Genomic DNA, 21307 nt, shown 5'->3' on the forward strand with positions numbered 1-21307 from the left:
GGAAAATGAGGTTATTAGATTTAATGATGAGACAATACATCTAGTCTACTAAATGTACAGTATAAAAATCACTAGGCCTATACCACATAATTTAGAATTTTATCATATATTTAATCTTTTGTTGACAAGACTAAGCTCCATGACTTCAAGTTACATCATCCAGAAATTATTCCAAAAATTTTAACTATATCGTTAGTTAATAGAAATACAAAATGAATAATGTATCATTTGTTTCAACTCATTAAATCTAGCACTTGTCAGATGCAAATCTCCCCCACAAAAACCCAGCAAGTTGAAAACGTGCTTATTTTCAAAATTTTACACCAAGCTTTGTATTCCTTTACTGAAGAGTAGCAATTAAATTAAAATCATGACAATGCAAAGGCAATCTATACTACATACAAAAAAAAAACGTATTTGAAACATCAGATTATCAAGTCCATTAATTATTCTTAAGGACTTACATGAACTTCTACATACTGCTACATTATAAAATTAAGTTAAATGTTAACTACATTAAAATCACCCTGAATTTGGAACACAAAAATGTGCCTGCATATTTGTTGAATGAATGAAACACTGACCAATTAAATAAAAAGTTAACGTTATAAAATAAGGCAAGTTCTTTAAAATCACTGATTTGTACATTTTATGATAAAATCTATTAAGTATTTACATATTTGTCATTTATATTTATACCTGCCTTTCAGCAAAATAAAATGTGATCTACTAGTACACTGTGTCATAAATAACTGCCTTATTTGCATCATACCTCAAAAAATTATCCTGACCAACCAATAACAGTGAATTTTACTAGCAGAAAATAGCTGCAATTAAGAGCTAATTTTATGTTTATTTTTCAATTATGCACACACACACACAAACTCATGACTAAAAGAAATAAAATGAATGCCTTAGATACACTACTGCAAGGTCTTCTTATTCAGATTACACTATGAACAAAAAATGTTTCCTCTAACATTTCTGTAGAAAAGTAGTTGAAAGTGAACAGATATTTACTCAAACATACACAATAAAATGGTAGGAATGAGATGAAGATTATGAAGATTAAAATAAGCTTTTAAAAAGATGGTTAAGTTGGCACATAAACTACACATTAAGTGAAAAAAAGATCTTTATTTTACAAATTATTAACATCTTATAAAAAATTGAAAAAGCAAGCAAGCATGGGAAATATGGTGGAAATACCCCTCCCAGGGTAACATTGTTAATCTCATGGCCTAACACAATTACCTACTTTCTGCACCAGCAAGGCAAATGGGAGGGAACCCTGCTCTACAGGTGGTACCAGAACCAAAACGACCTACGGATTAAGTATGAACAGATAATTAAAGAAAACCTATAATGAAATTACACAGATAAAGAGTTGAAATTTGAAGGGAGAGACATGGAAGAACAAGTAGCAACACCAGAGAAATTGAGAGCAGGATGGGACCAGCTGTGACAAAAAAGATGAAATGAAGTATGAGTGATGGAGAACTGATGGCTGTGCCTGGCACTAGCATTGCAAAGGAAGAAAGAGAAAGCTCAAAATAGTGGATCACAAATCAGGCAGAGAATCAGAGTCACTCAAGAGCTTTTACAAACAGATTTAAGTATGATGCAGTAGTGCATCTGTGGTCTCAGCTACTCACGAGGCTGAGGGGGTAGGATTGTTTGATCCCAGGAGTTTGAGGCAAGCCTGGGCAACACAGCAAGACCCTATCTCTAAAAATAAGTAAGACTTCAGAGAAGAGAATGAGAAAACAAGCCACAGACTGGGAGAAAGTATTTGCAAAGGACAAATCTAATAAAGAACTATTATCCAAAATATATAAAGAATTCTTAAAACTTAGAAAGTAACTCAATTTTTAAAACCAAAGAAGATATACAGATGGCAAGTAAGCATTTGAGAAGATCATATGTCATTAGGATACTACAAATTAAAACATCAATCTGATACCATTACATACCTTTGAGAATGGCCAAAACACTGACAACACCAAATGCTAGCAAGCACGTACAGCAGCAGAATATCTCATGCACTGCCAGTGGGAATGCAAAATGGTACAGTCACTGTGGAAGGCAGTTTGGCAGTTTCTAACAAAAGTAGACACACTCTTACCATATAATCTGGCAATCACACTCCTGAGTATTTTCTTAAATGAGTTGAAAACTTATGTCCACACAAAAACCCACACACAAGTGTTTAAAGCAACTTTATTCATAATTCCCCAAACTTGGAAGAAACCAAGACGTTCCTCTGCAGATGAATGGATTAATAAATTGTACTGCATTTAGAAAATGGAATATTACTCAGCACTAAAAAGAAATGAGCTATTAAGCCATGAAGAGACATGGAGGTAACTTAAACGCATATTACAAAGTTAAAGAAGCTAACCTGAAAAGGGTGTATACTGTATGATCCAACTATATGACATTCCGGAAAAGGCAAAACAAAGGAGACAGCAAAAAAAATAGGTATATAAGTAGGCAGAGCACAGGATTCGCAGGGCAGTGAAACTATTCTGTATAATACTATACTAGTGAATGTATGTCTAATCGCATAGACTGAGTTCATTACAAAAGTGAGCCCTCATGTAAACTATGGACTTTATGGAGTGATGATGACCTGTCAACATAGGTTCATCAACTGTAATAAATGTGCCACTCTGGTGTGGGATGTGCACAATGGGGGGAGGCTGTGCATATGTTGGGGTAGGGGTGTATGTGGGAAATCTTAGTATCTTCCGTCCATCACTTTTTTTTTTCCCAGACGGAGTCTCGCTCTGTTGCCCAGGCTGGAGTCCAGTGGCGCAATCTTGGCTCACTGCACCCTCTGCTTCTCAGGTTCAAGTCATTCTCCTGGCTCAGCCTCACTAGTAGATGGGATTACAGATGTGCACCACCACGCCTGGCTAATTTTTGTATTTTTAGCAGAGACACAGTTTCACCTTGTTAGCCAGGCTGGTCCTGAACTCCTGACCTCAAGTGATCCACCCGCCTCCGTCTCCCAAGGTGCTGGCATTACACTGTGTCCAGTCTCTCCACTCAATTTTGGTGTAAATCTAAAACTGCTCTAAAATCCAAAGTTTATATTTTTTATAAAAATAACTTTATATTTTTATATATATTTATATATATATTATAAAGTTTATATTTTTTTTAAAAAAAAAAGGGAGAGGAAGGAGGAAGAAGAGAGGAAGAAGAAAGAAAAAAAGAAGAAAGAAGAAGAAACATTTGGGGGCCACCCAAGATCAAAAGACAACCCTAATTTTAAAGTATCTACCCAGGTGATTCTGATACACCATCCAGGACTAGGAAACCACTGGTTCCCACACTAGCCATTTCTGTTTCTTTCCTTTGCAGAACTTCTTCAACATGAACATGTTTTTATATTGTTGTAATAATAGCACTTATGCAATTCTGAGTCCTGCTTTTTTCTTCTAAAAAACAAACAAAAAAACACACACAGGATCCATGTGCAGAATGTGCAGGTTTGTTACACAGGTTTATGTGTGCCATGGTGGTTTGCTGCACCTATTGACTCATCCTCTAAGTTCCCTCCCCTCACCTCCCAGCCCCAAACAGGCCCTGGTGTGTGTTGTTTTCCTCTGTGTCCACGTGTTCTCAATGTTCAACTCCCACTTATGAGTGAGAAGAGTCCTGACTTTTTAATGCCACTGATTAACATTTAATATTAACTTTTGGTTTAGTAGAAAATACCTAGCTGTATCATATCATTTCCAATGCACCATAGTAGTCCAAAGAAAAAGGTTACATTACAATAAAATGTAAGAAGAAGATGTCATCTGATAATTTTAAGCAAATGATACCAAAAGCATAATTTATAAAAGAAAAAATGCTAAACTGGACTCTACTGAAACTAAAAACTTTTGTTCTGTAGACACAGTAACAAAGAGAAGCTACACACTAGGAGAAAAACCAAATGACTTGTATCCAGAATATATTAAAAAAAAAAACCAAAAACTCTTAGAACTTAGCGATGACAGCAAATAAATTAAAAAAGGGCAAAAGACTTGAACAGACACTTTGCTGAATGAAAGAAACCAGTCTCAAAAGATTTCAAACTATAATTCCAATTATATGACACTCTCGAAAAAAAAAAATCCAAAACTATAGTGTTAGACAGCAGATCAGTGGTTGCCAGGAACTAGGAATTAAGAGAACTATAAAGGGTAACAGGAAGTTTACTGGGGTCAATCGACTGTTCTATATCAACCGTGACAGTGGTGACATGAATCTATATGTGTGTTGAAATTCACAGACATATATGAAAATAAAGGCCAATTTTATTATACACTAATTTAAAAAAATTTGAAGTAATTATTATTTGAATATTGTCCTGTTTTATGATTTTATCATAAACATAAGCTATGATGCCACAAGCTTTATTCATAAAAGCAATTTAAATTCCAAACAATGAAAGAATTGTTAAACAATTTGAGTGTATCAACCTTATGAACCACTCTGCAACAATTCAAATTTGCCTATTCTTTGTTTCTGTGGATATAGCTTTTCTTGCATTTTTAAAATTTAAATCCTTAGCAAAGATTAAAGTGGAATTACTGTCAAAAGGAAACCTTTTTCTTTTTTTAAGAAACAGGGTGTCACTCTTTCACCCAAACTGGAGTACAGTGACACAATTATAGCTCACTGCAGCCTCAAGCTCCTGGGCACAAGTTATGCTCCCACCTCAGCCTCCCAAGTAGCTAGGACTTCAGCAGCGCACGCCAGCACTTCTGGGACGCGCACGTGCATGCGTGTGCGCGTGCGTGCTTGTGTGCATGTGTGTAGCTAAGGGGTCTGTTTTGCTCAAGCTGGTCTCGAAGTCCCGGCCTCAAAATGATCCCTCCACGTTGGCCTCCCAAAGTGTTGGGATTATACGTATTAGTCACTGTGTCTGGCCTATTTTCAACTGTATAATAAAACCTGCTTAATGATAAATTAATGTCCAAGCTGCAATACACACATCCTCAAGTCAGTCAAATTACTGGTAAAGAGAAACAAAAGGAGTTGGAAAGGAGGACGACAGGAGAGAACAGCAGGCATTGGCATGACCAGGAGCTACATGCTCCCAAACTCTGCCCTTGAGTTTTCATTCTCAAGGATCTCCGTGGATTGACAAGGAAGCTGATACTGGGCCAGCAGCTCTTGGGCTAGCTGAAGAGCTAAAGGACATAATGTGCACAGTACTCCCATACCCCACAACGCACAGAATTGCTTTTAATCATTAACTAAAATTTTTCACACTCTAAATTTCAATGCCTGGGGCAAAATCCCAGCCAGCCAATCCTAATTAAACGTCTAGGTAAAACAAAGAAATCATCAGCTAAAACAAATTAAGAACTTTAATTCTAAAGTTCACTGAAACTAAAACAGAGTCACATAATCAATGATGATATGGAATATTGAAAATTGAGGACTTCCTTGGTAAACAAGTCTCCAAATTCAGGACAACATTAGGTCCAAATAAAGACAAATTCCCAAAGTACAGAAATTTATACTTGCCATTACTGTCCATCGAAAAAATACTTATCGTGTATTAAAAACATAAAATGAGACATAATAACATGGAGCACATCCTAATTATACCAGGACATTAAAAAGTATCACAAAGGTACAATAACTCAAAGGTATGTCATTCTATAAATCTATAGTATTTTAACATTCACCCAGAAGCTAAGATAATCAAAATCATCTAAGGTTGAGTATCACTTATCCAACATGCTTGGAGGCCACTTGTGCTTCGGATTTTTGACTTTTTCAGATTTTCGGTTTTTTCAGATTTTTGGATATAATACTTACCAGGTGAGCATCCTTAATCCGAAAATCCAAAATCTGAGATGCTCCAATGAGCATTTCCTTAAAGCATCATCTCAGCACTCAAAAAGTTTCGGATTTTGGCCAGGTGTGGTGGCTCAATGCCTGTAATCCCAGCACTCTGGGAGGCTGAGGTGGGCAGATGACTTGACCTCAGGAATTTGAGACCAGCCTGGACAACATGGCGAAACTTTGTCTCCACCAAAAATACAAACAATTAGCTGGGCGTGATGGTGCATGCCTGTAGTCCTAGCTACTCAGGAGGCTGAGGTGGGAGGATCACTTAAGCCCAGGAGGTGGAAGCTGCAGTGAGCCAAGATCATGCCACTACACTCCAGCTACAGTGACAGAGTGAGACCCTCCCATCTCAAAAACAAAACAAAACAAAGTTTCAGATTTTGGATTTTTGGATTAGGGATACTCAACCTCTCTGCAGACAACTGCCCAGGAAGTCACTAACTAAGGACTTTGACCAAGTCACCTAACCTATCTAGTCTGTAGCACCTCTTTACCTGTGATATGACTATGGTTGATTAGATCAATGATGTCTTGTTCCACTGAAATGCCTTACTTAGTACTAGTGCCAAAAAGACTTCATTTCCCCTGATTAAATATGATTTATAATAGTTTTGTATGATTTTTAAAATTAGGGGTTCTATTTTAAAATAATTGACAGCCACTGGATGCCTGCTATCTTTCTGGCTCTAAATTCCAAAACATGTTGCCTGTTTCATCTGTTAAAGACAGCGCAATACAAAAACATGCAACATTTACTATGACCTACAAAAACAGCACTTAATGCCATAATTTCTTCAATCACTTTATTAACGATGGATAAGTTGCTTTTAGTTTACCATTACAAATAATGTTACAAAAACATTCTTACACATATAAAAAAAAGTTTAAAAAAATAAAAATAGCATTTAAATTTCCACTTAAAACATACTTTTTTCAGTCCTGCATTAATCACATGTGGTCTGGGGGTTTGTCGCTTTATAAATTTTGCCAGTTATATAAATTTTATTCTCCCAAGGAATGCCATTAAATAATGCTTGAAGATTTCAAAATTTTTCCACCTTATCACACCACAGTGATATGACACAAACCTATCAATAAAAGTGGCTTACTACAGAAAGTGAATCACAATGGGAGTCAAGTCATAAGGTATAGAGGACAGCTGACACAACTGTTTGGAAAAAAAGCTTCATGGCTCTTTCCCTCACCCTGAGAATTCCTGAACTCAAACATTAAAAAGAAACATTGCAATGTTTTGCGATTTTTACAGAAGTCATATATAATAAATAGGGGCAGGTCAGGAACAGGGACGCTTGCTTTCTTTTCCTCTAAAGGACAGAAATTTCTGAATAACTGGAAGGAACTCTTTTACCTCGTACTTTGAGGAATTCGTAACGCAGCCAAACTCCAATTATTTGTACAATTAATATAAAGTTGGTTAACAGATGTTACTCTCACAATACATAAGCAATCTTAAGGTTTCTGTATCTCAAACAAGCTTCTACTAAGGCCAAGATAATTAATTTAAAGTTTTGTAGATATTTTAAACTTTCCAAGAATTAACTAATGATGAGATTCCTGAATGACATAAAATTCACTGTCCTTTTCATACAGTAGACTGTGTTATTCTCATTATTTCTAATTAACTTTAAGAATTAAGATGGCAATAGTGATCAGGAAAATCATACCAGTATCCTTAAAAAAAAAACCGTAAGATAGCCACTGTAGGGAAAACATTTTCTCCACTGCTGCCAGAAGATTCTTCATTAAGTAACTTTCTAATATACACAGTAATGTAACTTACAGCATTTCACAAAAAACACACTAATCTCAATTTCAAAATCAAATTCATTCTTAGTGGAAATATTCCCCATTCTTACTCTTTGCTTCAAGTGTCCAAAATGAAGCTCTTAAAGAAATGAAGTCCTATTATCAGACATCAACCACCCATTCAAAAGTATACTAAATATTTCCCCAGACTGACAATTTATGTATTTATGTTTGCTTCCAGCAGGCAAAGCAGGGTGCTAGGCACTATGAGGAATACAAGACACTTTCAGCCACTTTACAATCTCTGAGGGAGAGGGGAGAAGGGGGAGCTGAATATTAGCATTCAAATGACCTCAATACAAAGTAGAATACAATAAATAGCACTACAAAAAAGTTACAAAGTTTAAAGAAGGAACACAGAACAGGTGTTAGGACAATACACTTTCACAATTTCATACATAATCTGCTACATGTTGAAGCAAATACTGTTTTTAAAATCACATGAAATTTGACATTTTTTAAAGGCATTCTTAGTTCAAATATGCTTTCAAAGTGTTCTTAAAATAGTATGACTTAGAAAAATAATGATTTCTCAATCAGTACAAAATACTACTATGAAAAATGATAGCTTTTTACTTACTGGTTGGAAAGGAATGCAGATAGAAAAATGACAGTACACCACAGAAAAACACCACTATGACTTATTATTTGTAAAGTATCCTATTCCCAATGGTTAAGATATACATTAAAAACTATTATAGCATTAGTATCATGGTTAAACTTAGTAACAGGCAAACTGACAGAATTAATCAGGAAAACATACACAAAGCATGACAACACAGCAACTCGTCTTTTGTTCTCTTGAGTATGATAGAAAAAAGAACCACGGTTTCTCAAGATTATATGATCTGGTTCTAAGCCGACTGACAGACTTCAATCTCAAAAAAACAGAGGCATATAGCCCGATAATCACCTGTGCTTCTAAATGGTGGTTAGGTTTAGTAATTAACTTGAGTAGGGAGAGGTATTACCCAACAGAGAGAGAGAAAAAAAAATAGATCTCAGCTATTTTTGGCTACGAACCATGGTGGTTTCCATTTTGACTGCTGGTAGTATTCTTCTCAAAGATTCATTTCAACAGACAACTGAGTGCCAATCACATGCAAAGAGCAGGAGACACAAAGATAAATGAACAGGTCCTAGTTCATCTATTCACTTACTTAGTAACAGTAGAAGACTATCACTAAAAAATACAACAGAAATAGGATGGGGGGGGGCGGTACTTGCCCTCAAAGTACTTACAGTCTACCTAACAACTTAAGCAGAATAGCTGATACTTAACATGGGCAAACTTGTCAAAACAACACTTTTAAGCGTCACTCTCCCCCAACATCATTTCTCTTCCATCCCTTTCAAAGTAGAAGCCATTCAATTTCCAAAGTCCTTCATATCCCACGGATGCTGTTTTTCTGACTCTCTAATAATCTCTTCCATACACTATCCCCAACAGTCTCTGTCTCTTTTGGGATTACACTATTTATATTTAGGTCACTATCCCCGTATCATACCCATTAACAGTTTTTACACCTGGCTCACAGTCTCTTCTCACTCCTGTCACCACCATCCCAAAAAAACATAATGGGTTGAGTACCTTCCAACAACTTTTAAGTTAAACATTAAGACAAGACAGCATGAGAACTAAAAATCAGCAAGCAGCAACAAGGCACTGAAAATGGCACTCATCCTAAATACCTGACTACATCTTCTCCACTGCAGTCAGCCTTTCTAAGGCTTATAAAGCAATGGCTCCCACCACCAACAGAACAAAACTCAAATCTCCTACAATGGTTTTCCAAATCTAGCCCAATCCACTTTACTATCTTCATTTCCTACAAAAACATTCAAAGATGCTTTTGTTCATCTATACTAAGAACAGCATGTTCACCTTCCATCTACACTGATCTATCTCACTATGCTCATACCTACCTGCCATTTTTCTCATTCAACTTTCTCTCCTTGTTATCGGGATAATATTTTGGCTTTGTTCACATGATGAATCTTGAGTAATGCTTTAAGTATAATCGAAAGTGACAGTCTCCTTCTACCTTGCCCAGAATTCCTCAGGCAAAATACCCCCCCCCAAATCTGATTACCTCACTAAAATTATGGGATTCTTGCTGGCAAGAATCATGTCTTATTTATTTTTGGGTGGCTGAAACATAGGAGAAACTCAATCTCTGTGGGCCTCTGAAATCAATCTGTCTTTGCTAAGGAAAATCTTAGTCCCAAGTGTTTCTATCAATATCCTTAACTCACTGCAGTCATTACATATCGTATGTAAATACCATTAAAAACATTAATGTTTTCCATTAAATTACTTAATATTTGCCTAGAAAGGGAAAAGCACTCCAAAAGCTTTATTATAAAAGTCTGTTTAAGAAATTGACATACAGAAAACTTCACAGTTTACCTTAAAGTTACCAACTTCATTTCCAAACAAATATACAACTTAAAACTGGTTTTTCTTCCCCCTCTAGAAATAGGGAGAAAAATATATTGAAAAAGTAGTTTACACAGAGACAGCATTTTCAGCAAATAAAACCCTTGGTACCGAAGATAAATGGTGAGGTATTATTTGTTCTACGAAAAGACACTGCAGTTTACAAAGAAATTCAAAAAAGAAAGTCACTGAAAACTTGAAACTATGTCCCCTTTAAGGTTGCAATTTCCCTACCGGTAAAACAGAAGTGCTTAGAACAGATTAAGACTACAAGGCATAGATCCAAGTATGTAAGTCTAAAACATAACTTCCACAAAGGCAGGAATCTTTGCTTGATATAGTACAAATGCTTACACCAGTGCCTTGCTCAACAGGCAGTTTTCTGAATAAATGAAAACTGAGCAGGATGAAGCTCCTCTTATTCTGGCTTCCTCCCATTTGATGGAAGTAAGATACTATTTGAAGAATAGGACATACAGATAGAAAAACTTTGAAAACCACTAGAATAAATGTTCTTTCCAATAATAACTAAAAAGACAAGTTAATTTTAAATGTTAACTTTTGTTTGTTCAGCTTTTTTTCTAAGAAACCAACTTTCAAAGTTCAATAATTTTTATAGGTTCATTTATGAGGTTACCATGTTATTTGATTATTACTATGGAGTATTAAAAATGAAATTAAGCATAAGGTAAATCTAAGAAAACCGCTAAGCATTACAAAATTGAGATAATAAAGCTCTTCCCATATTAAAACTAAAATTTCTCCCCTGACTTCAAGAAAATTAAAAATTGAGGCCAGGCACAATGGCTCATGCCTGTAGTCCCAACACTTTGGGAGGCAGATGGATCACTTGAGCCCAGGAGTTCGAGACCAGCCTGGGCAATATGGTGGAAACCCTGTTTCTACAAAAAAAAACACAAAAAAATTTAGCCGGACATGGTGTCACGCGCCGATAGTCCAGCTATGTAGGAGGCTGAGGTGAGAGAATCACTACAACCTGGGAGGCAGAGAATATAGTGAACCGAGATTCTGCCAATGTACTCCGCCTGGGAAACACAAAGGCCTTGTCTCCAAAAAGCAAAAACAACAACAAAAAACGCTGGACACCATGGCTCACACCTGTAATCCCAACACATTGGGAGGCCAAGGCGGGTTGATCACTGATGCTAGGAGTTCAAAACCAGCATGGACAACTTGGCAAAACACTATATTTACTAAAAATACAAAAATTAGCCAAGCATGGTGGCACACGCCTGTAATCCCAGTTACTTGGAAGGCTGAGGCAGGAGATTTGCTTGAACCTACGCGGTTGATTGCAGTGAGACAAGATGGCGCCGCTGCACTCCAGCCTGGGCAACAGTAAGACCTTGTCTCAGGGGAAAAAAAAGAAAAGAAAAAAAATTGAAATGTTTTTATTCCAAACACATGGCACAGGAATAAACAGCCTTAGAGACTATTATCTTCCTAAGTCTTAATAACCTAAGCTTATCAAGACACATAATCATAATTTTTAAAGTTCTTTGGGCTAAAACAACCAACCCCAAACTCATTTTATAGATTAATACTTTAAATTCCAGAAAGGTTTAGTAATTTGTTCAAGATTATTACTGAGAGAATTAGTCCCAATGCTCAGTTCTATTTTCTACCTAGTACTTTTCCCACTGCAGCTGCATCTAGGTTACTTCTTACTATTAAAGTGCTCAACAGGAGTTAGAAGAAAAGGCAAGTCCTTTGTTACTCTACAACAAGCTTAAAGACTGTCAAGTTTGAATCCCAAATAGAAACCTTATGAAAGGAGAATGAAAGAAGATGGCTCCACCTTTAACGTGCCCACAAGTAGCAAAACTAATTATTACTATTCCTAAATTTTTTTTTTTTTTTTTTTTTTTGAGACGGAGTCTCGCTCTGTCGCCCAGGCTGGAGTGCAGTGGCGCGATCTCGGCTCACTGCAAGCTCCGCCTCCCGGGTTCACGCCATTCTCCTGCCTCAGCCTCTCGAGTAGCTGGGACTACAGGCGCCCACAACCGCGCCCGGCTAATTTTTTGTATTTTTAGTAGAGACGGGGTTTCACCGTGGTCTCGATCTCCTGACCTTGTGATCCGCCCGCCTCGGCCTCCCAAAGTGCTGGGATTACAGGCGTGAGCCACCGCGCCCGGCCTACTATTCCTAAATTTAAAACCGTGCTTTAGTATCTGAAATACATACATATACACATAGAAGCGCGCGCGCACACACACACACGCAAAAAGGCTGTGAAAAACTGTAACTCTGCTAAATACCTGTCAAATATTATCATCTTATAATGTAAGGTTAGAGCTAAGTCTTAAGTACCACTAACTGGCAACTTTTCAGTCTCCACTGCAATCCTCAATGTATCTGAACACTAAGTGTTTAAATTCATCAGGGTGCAATCCTAGGCCCTCTTTTCTCTTGTCTCTGTGACTTCATTTACTTCCAGGGCTTTAAATACAGGTTGGGTACCCCTCACCCTAAATGCATGGGGACCCGAGGTGTTTCAGTTTTCAGATTTTGAGTGTCTGCATATACATGATGAGAGATCTTGGGGATGGAATCCAAGTGTAAACATGAAATTTATTTGTTTCATATACACCTTACACACATAACCTGAGGGTAATGTGATATTTTAGTAATTTTGTCTGTGAAATAAAGTTTTGGGTATGCTTTGACTGTGACTCTGTCACATGAGATAAGCTGTGGAATTTTCCACTGTGGCATCGTGTTGGCGCTCCAAAGGTTGTGGATTTTGGAGCATTCTGAATTTCTGGATTAGGGATGTTCAACCTGTACCATATATATGTTCACAATTACCAAATACACATTTCCAGTTCAAACTTCTCAGATAATTTGATTTGCATATCAAATTTTATAGGTATCTTAAAACTAACCTATTCAAAACGGAGCTCCTTTGTCTGCCCCAAATCTGTATCAGAAAATTAAATCACCAGCCAGTTAGCCAAGAGCCAAAAACCTAAAACTGATCTTAGATTTGTCACTGATTCTTATTCCCTATAATCAATCTGCTAGCAGGTAACTTTCATTCTATATCCAAAATATATCTTACATTTTAAAATTTTCTCAATCATTAACTGTCACTATAGTAGTGTAAATATCACTGTTATTCACCTGAATTACTGGATTACTCCCCTTATTTCAACTGTTAAGCCCTCTAACTTATTGATCTTGCTTAAAATCCTTAAATGGCTTCCTAATGTACATATAATTAATTACAAAGCCTTCTGCCACGGCTTCAGGGCCTGGCATGATCTAGCTTTTGCTTCTCTCTGCAATCCCACCTTGTCCCATTCTTCTCCATTACCAACTCTTAGCTCCCCACTTATGACAGGATTTTATTCAATAACTTTAGGAAGTGGCAAAGATTAGCCTCCCACTTTCTTTTCTTTTCTTTTTTTTTTAAACTCACTCTGTTGCCCAGGCTGCAGTGCAGTAGTTCAGTAACAGCTCACTGCAGCCTCAAACTCCTGAGCAACTGTGACTAAAGGTGTGTGCCACCAAGGCCGGCTAATTTTTTTTTTTTTGAGACAGTATCTTGCTCTGTCGCCCAGGCTGCAGTGCAGTTGTGCGATCATGGCTCACTGCAAGCTCTGCCTCCTGGGTTAACACCATTCTCCTGCCTAAGCCTCCTGAGTAGCTGGGACTACAGGTGCCCGGCTAATTTTTTGTATTTTTAGGAGAGATGGGGTTTCACTGTGTCAGCCAGGATGGTCTCGATCTCCTGACCTCGTGATCCGCCCACTTCAGCCTCCCAAAGTGCCGGGATTACAAGAGAGAGCCACCAGGCCCAGCCATTTTTTTTTTTTTTTTTTTTGCAGAGACAAGGTCTCACTATGTTGCTTGGGCTGGTCTCAAAACTGCTGGCCTCAGGTAATCCTCTCACCTCAGCCTCCAAAGTGCTAGGATTATAAGTGTTAGCCATTGCACTCAGCCTGCTGCCTTTTTAAAGTTTTACTGGAATACTGCCATGCTCATTCATTTACATTTGGTCTGCTGCTGCTTTTGTGCTACAAAAACAGACTTTGAGGAGCTGTGCCTGAGAATGTATGGCTCAGAAAAACAAAAATGCTATCTGGTCCTTTACAGAAAAAAGTATTGTATAGCCATTTACTTTGCCTAGAATACTCTTCAACCCACTTTTCTTGTGAGCTCTCTCTCATTCTTGCAATCCCAGTTTAAACACTACCACTTCCTCAAACAGCCCTTTCTTGACCTATGTAGTTGTCTTTATCATTTTTCCTCTACCACTGTATCCCGTTTTCTTGATTATATAACTAAATACTTGTTTACCTGTTTACTGTTTCGTAAGTGCAGGAACCAGATGTGTTCTATTTACCAATATATTCCTCACACCTAGCACAGAGCCTGGCAAACAGTTTTGAATGCTGAATTCTGGGATAGAAAAAGTCTTACAGGATACCTTTGACACTTTGACAAAATGATATATATTCTAAACGTCTTTAAATCTGAAAAACAGAACTTTTTTCCTCCATTACTATGCTTTTTTACTTTAGAAAAAAAGTTAAAAAACAAATTCCTGTGTAAGTTGAAATGTTTTCATTTTCTAAATCAAGATTTTTTTTATGGTGAGGTATAAAGGCCACATTACACCCTAAATTTTGCCTTGTGGTCTTGAGAAATGAACTAAATTCCTTTGGATGTCAGTTTCCTCAAAGGAAACACTCTTCCAGAGACAAGAAAAATAATATCCTACCAGAAGTGCTTTTATTAGAGAAACAATATTTATATTTTCTATGCCTCCTTCAATTTTGTGAACTTATTTTGAAAGCCAACAATAAGCTACTTTCATCCCAAAGAGATGTACTCTCTGAAGCCTCCCGTCATCTGTTGTCTGGGAGTTTGTGTTGTGCTACTTTACCAAAATGTTTGACTATGTTCACTATCTTCACCGTGAAATCAAAGTACCAACAAATTATATAACAAACCAGCCCTCAGTTCATGTAAAAATTGTATTTCCTTGGAATTCTTCAACGTGAAAAGATGGGTCTTGGCTATGTACACCATAGCACTAAAAGCACTCTGCTTTAAAATAAATAAATATATGGTTTGTCAGGCAGTTCAGCTAACTGCCAAAAGCACTGTGAATTAAAAACTGATGAGCAGACCAAACAGTAATGCTTTCAGAGCAACAACAAAAAAAGATATATTTTGTGAGATTAAAGGTAGGTATTCTGATACCACAGAACCCTGAAACAATATCTCACCTTCTAGTCAAAAGATGCAATGCAGAGATAGGCAATACTGATTTTCATGCAAACTACGCTTTTGCATACTGTATCAGTAACATCCCTAAGTCCCATTTAGTAGAACAAACTGAGACTTACTACCTTAGGAGACAAAGGTAGTAACTGATGGTCCTACCTATCAGTTAATAGTTCTCTTTCGGTAGTGTCCCATTCAATACAGTAGTACTGCGTTTATATGATTATTAAAACTGTTTCATAAAATAGGAGTAAACATGAAAACAAAAGCACAGAAACTAGCAGAGGCTTCAAAACCTAATTCACTTTAAATAATCAATGAACAGACATGCTGAAATTGGTACATTTCCTAGTAAAAAAACTGACTAGTCAAATGAGTGTGAAACAAAAGAAAAAGTAAAAGAACATTTTCAGATGCTGGCAATGATCATTAATGACTATGTATAAGGAAAGTAAATTTAAGAATTTAGCATATACTGTATATTTTAAAATTTATTTAGTACAATCAACTTGAACGTATATTTTGGGTAATATAATATAAAAATTGCCTATATTCTGAAATGATAATTGTTATGGACTGAATGCTTGTGTTCTCCAAATTCATATTAAGAAGCCCTAACCCCAAATGTGATAGTATTTAGCGGTGGGGCCTTTGGGAGGCAATTAAATCTTGAGAATGGTACCCTCATTAAGAGGATGGTACCATTATAAGATACATGAGAGACATGACCTCTCCTCCTCCCTGCCTTGTGAAGACACAGCAAGGAGGTGGTTGTCTACAGACCAGGAAGGGGACTCTCACCAGAAAAATGAACCTGCAAGCACCTTAATCTCAGCAAGTGAGAACCTGCCAGAATGGTGAGAAATATTGGTTAAGGCACCCAGTTCATGGTATTTGTTACAGTAGCTTAAGATGATGAAGACAACAGTTAACCTTAAATATGGGACCACTTTAAGCAACTCATAATACACTAAAACTCAGAGTTCTCATGGAGTGACTGCTAACATAACTTCAATATCTACTGGACCATATCTTCAACATCAAACTGACCATATTTGAGCCCAAAACTCGGTCACCTTAACACTGATCTCACACTCTGGCCTTCTCTCTTCTCCTCACTTTCTGGATGAGCCACTTCTCAACCCTAACACACAACTACTGATGTTTTCGTCTGCATCTATGCCCAAGCTTTAAAAAAACTGACACTGCACACAGGCCAACTCCTACTAAGCTATCTTTTTCTTCACTTGCCAATTCCTTAGTATATCCCTTACAAAGGCTACTCCAAGTCTCTTCGTCTCATTTTCAGAAAATGGATGGCTTATTAGATTCAAAGTAATTTTAGAAATAAAGAATCTCAGGGATATTATTTCCAACTCCATTATTGTACATATAAGTAAATTTAAAGGATTCCTAGAATTTAAAGGACTAGAGCTTTACAGTCAGTTAACTTGAAGCCCCTTTCACTGAATTTCAGCATACTCCAACTTGATCATTCTACCTTAGGAGCAGATCCACAGAGAATTCAAGGGCTCAGACTAAAGCCACATTGCCTGAATTCAGTTCCAGTTAGGTCGCTTAATAGTTACATGGATCTGGACAAATGACCAATTATCTGTGCCTCGGTTTCTTCATTTGTTTTCAGACATAATAGTAGTATCTGCAACATTGGGCTGTGACTGTTAGCTAAGTTAAAACATGTAAAAGCACTAGAACTGGGTCTAGCACACAGTAAATGCTAAATAAAAGTTGTGTTCATTATCATTCCCTGTAGAACCTCCGGCAAATGAGAACATGCCCCTCTTCTAAGTTTACTTCTTTTCCATTGTTCTTAATCCCATACTCTCTATATCCAATAACTTGGCTGTTCCAACCTTCTCTCCTTCAGCAGCTTTAAACAAAACGCTTCCACTTGTCCTTCTTTTGATGCCAAATTTCTTAAATTGTTTTTTTCCATTTCCCACACCTACTTACTATAGTTTGCTCCTAAGATTCATCCTTTGGCTCTGGGCTCTTTCTTTTCTGAACTCCAACACTTGTTCCTCAGTATATGTTACCAAATGCCAAATCTCCACATCTAATTTTGAGTTCCTGCTCAAGCTCTAAATCTATGTGTCTCCAAACATATGATATCTCTACTTGGGCATCTTACTATGATCTCACACTCAATTTTCCTCACATGCAAAATGATTGATAAGGTATCTTCCAAGTGAGAATATATTTTCAATATAATCTAAACAAAACTTATCATATTCTCTATCCATTTCAAGTCAGTTTCCCACTATTACTTCATAGTATTTGCTATTGGTGGCATTATAATTCTATTGGTGGCACTGTAATTCTCCAAGTAAGCAAGCTTTGTCTAGACTTAGTTTAGAATTTCTGACATCATCCATTCATTTCTAGCCTATCACTTTACCCAGATCTTTCCAGGTCTTCTCCTGGTTTTATAAACCTCCTCTCAATTTTACATTTAAAGCATCCTCATAATATTCTGCCACATAATCACCCACTTTAAAGCACATCTTCAAATATTCTGTCACATTATCACCCACTTAAAAACCTCCAATAACTGTCTACAGTTTAGTCCACATTCTTTAGCCTGGCACCCAAATTTTTCTACAATCTGTTCCCAAACCATCTTTGTAACACTACAGTCTACTAATCCCCATAATTAATATATGCCTCAAACTCTACTTACCACGTAAGTTTAACCAACCAGTTCATCTCTATATAATTTCACAACATCTGCCACCCTGGAATGCCTTCCACCACACTGTTCATATATATCCCAAATATTTTTCAAGGCTCAACTCAATTTCATCCTTTCCCATAAAATCTTATAGCCCAGGGCAACCTCTCCTTTGTTTGAATTCTTAAGCCATTTATTGCCTAAGGAACTCACGTGCCACTTAATTATATAATGCCTCACACAGTTATCTCAATGTGTGTATCATCCATCTCTCACATCACAACAAAAACCCCAGGAAAGGACAGTATGTATCTCTTTGCATCCACTATATTATCACTGAAAGCTGTGCATAATAGGCACTTAATAAAAAACTGCTGATTGTGTGAAGAACAATCACCTTGCTTCATAAGATACTAACTGCATGGCTCATGTAATTCCCTTTAAGAGAAAGAAATTACAGAAGAAAGAGTAGAAATAGAAAATTACTGTTTTGGAACCACCATAGTAATAATGATTCATGCAAGAATCATCAATGGACGCCAAAACCATCACATGAAAGTTTCTAGGGAACAGGATTATTCATACAGTGTCAAAATATATCTGAACAGATTACTTATGAATTACAAAGGGAAAAAAGGTACCTTCACAGTGGAGAAATCTGGCGGACACCAATGATCAAAGTTAACATCACCAATAATGGGATAAACTGACATCAAGTGCCTCCTGATGTGATGCACTGAGGACACAACATCACTTACGTATTATTCCTGCCAAAAATGCATAACCTGAAACTAGTCATGAGGAAACAATCAGACACACCAAAAACTGAGGGATAATCTACAAAACAACTGACCTATACTCTTCAAATATGTCAATGTGCTGAAAGACAAAGAAAGGCTGAGGAATTGAACATGAGATCCTGGACTGGATCCTGGATCAGAAAACAAATTGCTATAAAGGAAATCACCGCTCTACAGGACAATTGGTGAAATCTGAATAAGGAATGTATTAGGCAACAGTATTATATTGTTAAACTGCCTGATTTTGATCATTGTTCTTTGGTTAAGTAAGATAATTTCCTTATTCTTAAAAGAAATGTTGCAAAGTCTTTTAGGGTAGATGAAATCTAAAACTTATTCTCTAATGGTTCAGCAATAATAATAATGATAACAGTAATCAACAGAAAAACTGGCAAAAAAAACGTAGCAAAATGTAAACAACTGGTGAATCTAGGTGAAGGGTACACAAGAGTTCACATCGTGCTATTCATAAAACTTTTTTTCAAAATAAAATTTAAAAAATAAATACCCCAATACCACATAAAGACTATGAGAAGTTTTTATCAGTCTGTGTGGTATTTTACATTTTATTTGACAATCTTAAAGCAAGGCATTGTAACAGAAGTTATTTTCTAAATGAAATTACATTTTACATGCAATGGAAGAGTTCGCTCTATAAAAACATTTGTTCTAAAAAAAATATATCATTCTGAAATCAGAGAACCATTTGTAATAATGTCCACAGCCCACCAATAATTTATCTTTTAAAAAAATTCACATGTACCACAGAACTCAGTTAAAGTGAATTTTAGTTAGCGAACTGTCTTAAAAATACTTTTAAACAACGTAGTTTTATTGTGTTCAAATATACAGAAAAATGAGAAAGTAAAAATGGGCTGATTAAATCACTTTAAGGAAAAAAATTCCTTGTAATTAACATATTAACAAACATTTGTGAATTACTGAGTTTGCTTCATTATGATTTATAGAATGCATTATAGCTCACAAACTTCATTTCTCAATTATCAAAATTCTCGATTTAGCTGATTATAAATTTTTCATGAGTGCTTATAATAGTCATGAATTAGTAATTTCTATAGGCTCTGGTGCCTTTAAAAAGAATAGTTCCAGTCAAAGTGCAATATGGTATAAAGGATTTTCTACATTCAATATAGTATTAGCAACAGTCCTTTAAAGTTTGATACCTTATTTATGAGATGTTCGGTAACAACTTCTCTTAGTCCAGTGTAGAGCTTTTCTCCATGTTTATGCAAAACCATTGTATATGCATTTCTATAGAGCTCCTCAAAACTAAGACCACTGTTATTCTTACGCTGGATTTCTTGAATTGCATTTTTCAGAAGGTCCCAAATGCTGTTTACATATTTTTCATCCATGGTCATCTGTAATATCCAAGAGAGAGAAGAGACAAAAAAAAAAAAAAAAAAAAAAAAAAAAAAAAAAAAACCAATGGTTGAAAGTCTTTCTATATTTTGTCCATATATAGTAAATATTTTATAACTGTATGACACATAAGAACATTAACAACCTGTTTTAACAGGGGGGAAAAAAAGGGATACATTTAAAAATAGTTTCTAAATCTGTTAGAAGCAATTTCAAATCTTTTAAGACCTCCCTCCAATCTTACCTGGAGCAGAACTCTTCACTTTAAATAAAATCATAATGATTTATATACCTGTAAGTCACTTACCCCTTCTCTCTCTCCCACCAAAATACTTGCCAAGTTAAATCCCAACAGCCCACATACTCCTGACATATATCCGTATAGCTGAAAGAAAATGAAGAATAACATATGCCCATATTTTTGGTCCATGTGAGTTTAAATTCATAACCACTAACGTTGTAAGTGCAGCCTTCATGCAACCTCACAATTCCACTAGTCTACTGACTCTACTCTTCTAGATGATTTTATACCATATCCTCCATCCTCATTCTATGATTATGACTGCTTCCTATTCCACTGAGAAAGTAAAAACAACCTGATAAGACACTATACAAATTCCAATCATATTCACACACCAACCAATCTGATTTTATGCCAATAAAACCTGCTAGGATCTTGAGCTCAAAGTGCCAAGTTATTGTACTTGAAGTATAGCGTAAGGACCAGACACATAAGCAACACCTAGGAACTTGTTAGAATTGCAGAATTTCAGGCCTTACTCCAGACCTACAGAAACAGACTCGACATTTTAACAAGAACCCAAGGCAATATTACACAGGATGAAATTTGACAAAGTAAATCTCTAGTTCTATGCCAAACCACCTATTGAAAAGGTCTCCCTTTAGTAATCACTCATCTCAGCACCATCAGAATTTTTCCTCTGGTAGACAATTTCCATTCATACTAAAAACTGTCAGTTTTACCACGCGGACTGGCTCATGCCTGCAATTCTAGTATTCTGGGAGATTGAGGTGGAAGGATCACTT

General features: G+C 36.4%; 1 protein-coding gene across 4 annotated transcripts in view; it reads right to left on the reverse strand.

Annotated features, from left to right (window-relative positions):
- Positions 1 to 21307, reverse strand: part of LOC105481321 (cullin 3) — a 112870-nt gene that overhangs the window by 64326 nt on the left and 27237 nt on the right. For 2 of the 4 annotated variants that reach the window (XM_071073457.1, XM_011740828.3), the window contains exon 2: positions 20062 to 20259. The exons of 1 other annotated variant lie outside the window; for it this stretch is intronic. In XM_071073457.1, the coding sequence (XP_070929558.1) occupies positions 20062 to 20259 (198 nt within the window). Of the gene's footprint in view, positions 1 to 18718; positions 18845 to 20061; positions 20260 to 21307 lie in introns of those variants that run through there. One more of the 4 variants, XM_011740829.3, reaches the window with a different exon arrangement.

This window comes from Macaca nemestrina, chromosome 11 (assembly GCF_043159975.1).
Source record: "Macaca nemestrina isolate mMacNem1 chromosome 11, mMacNem.hap1, whole genome shotgun sequence".
Lineage (NCBI taxonomy): Eukaryota > Metazoa > Chordata > Mammalia > Primates > Cercopithecidae > Macaca > Macaca nemestrina.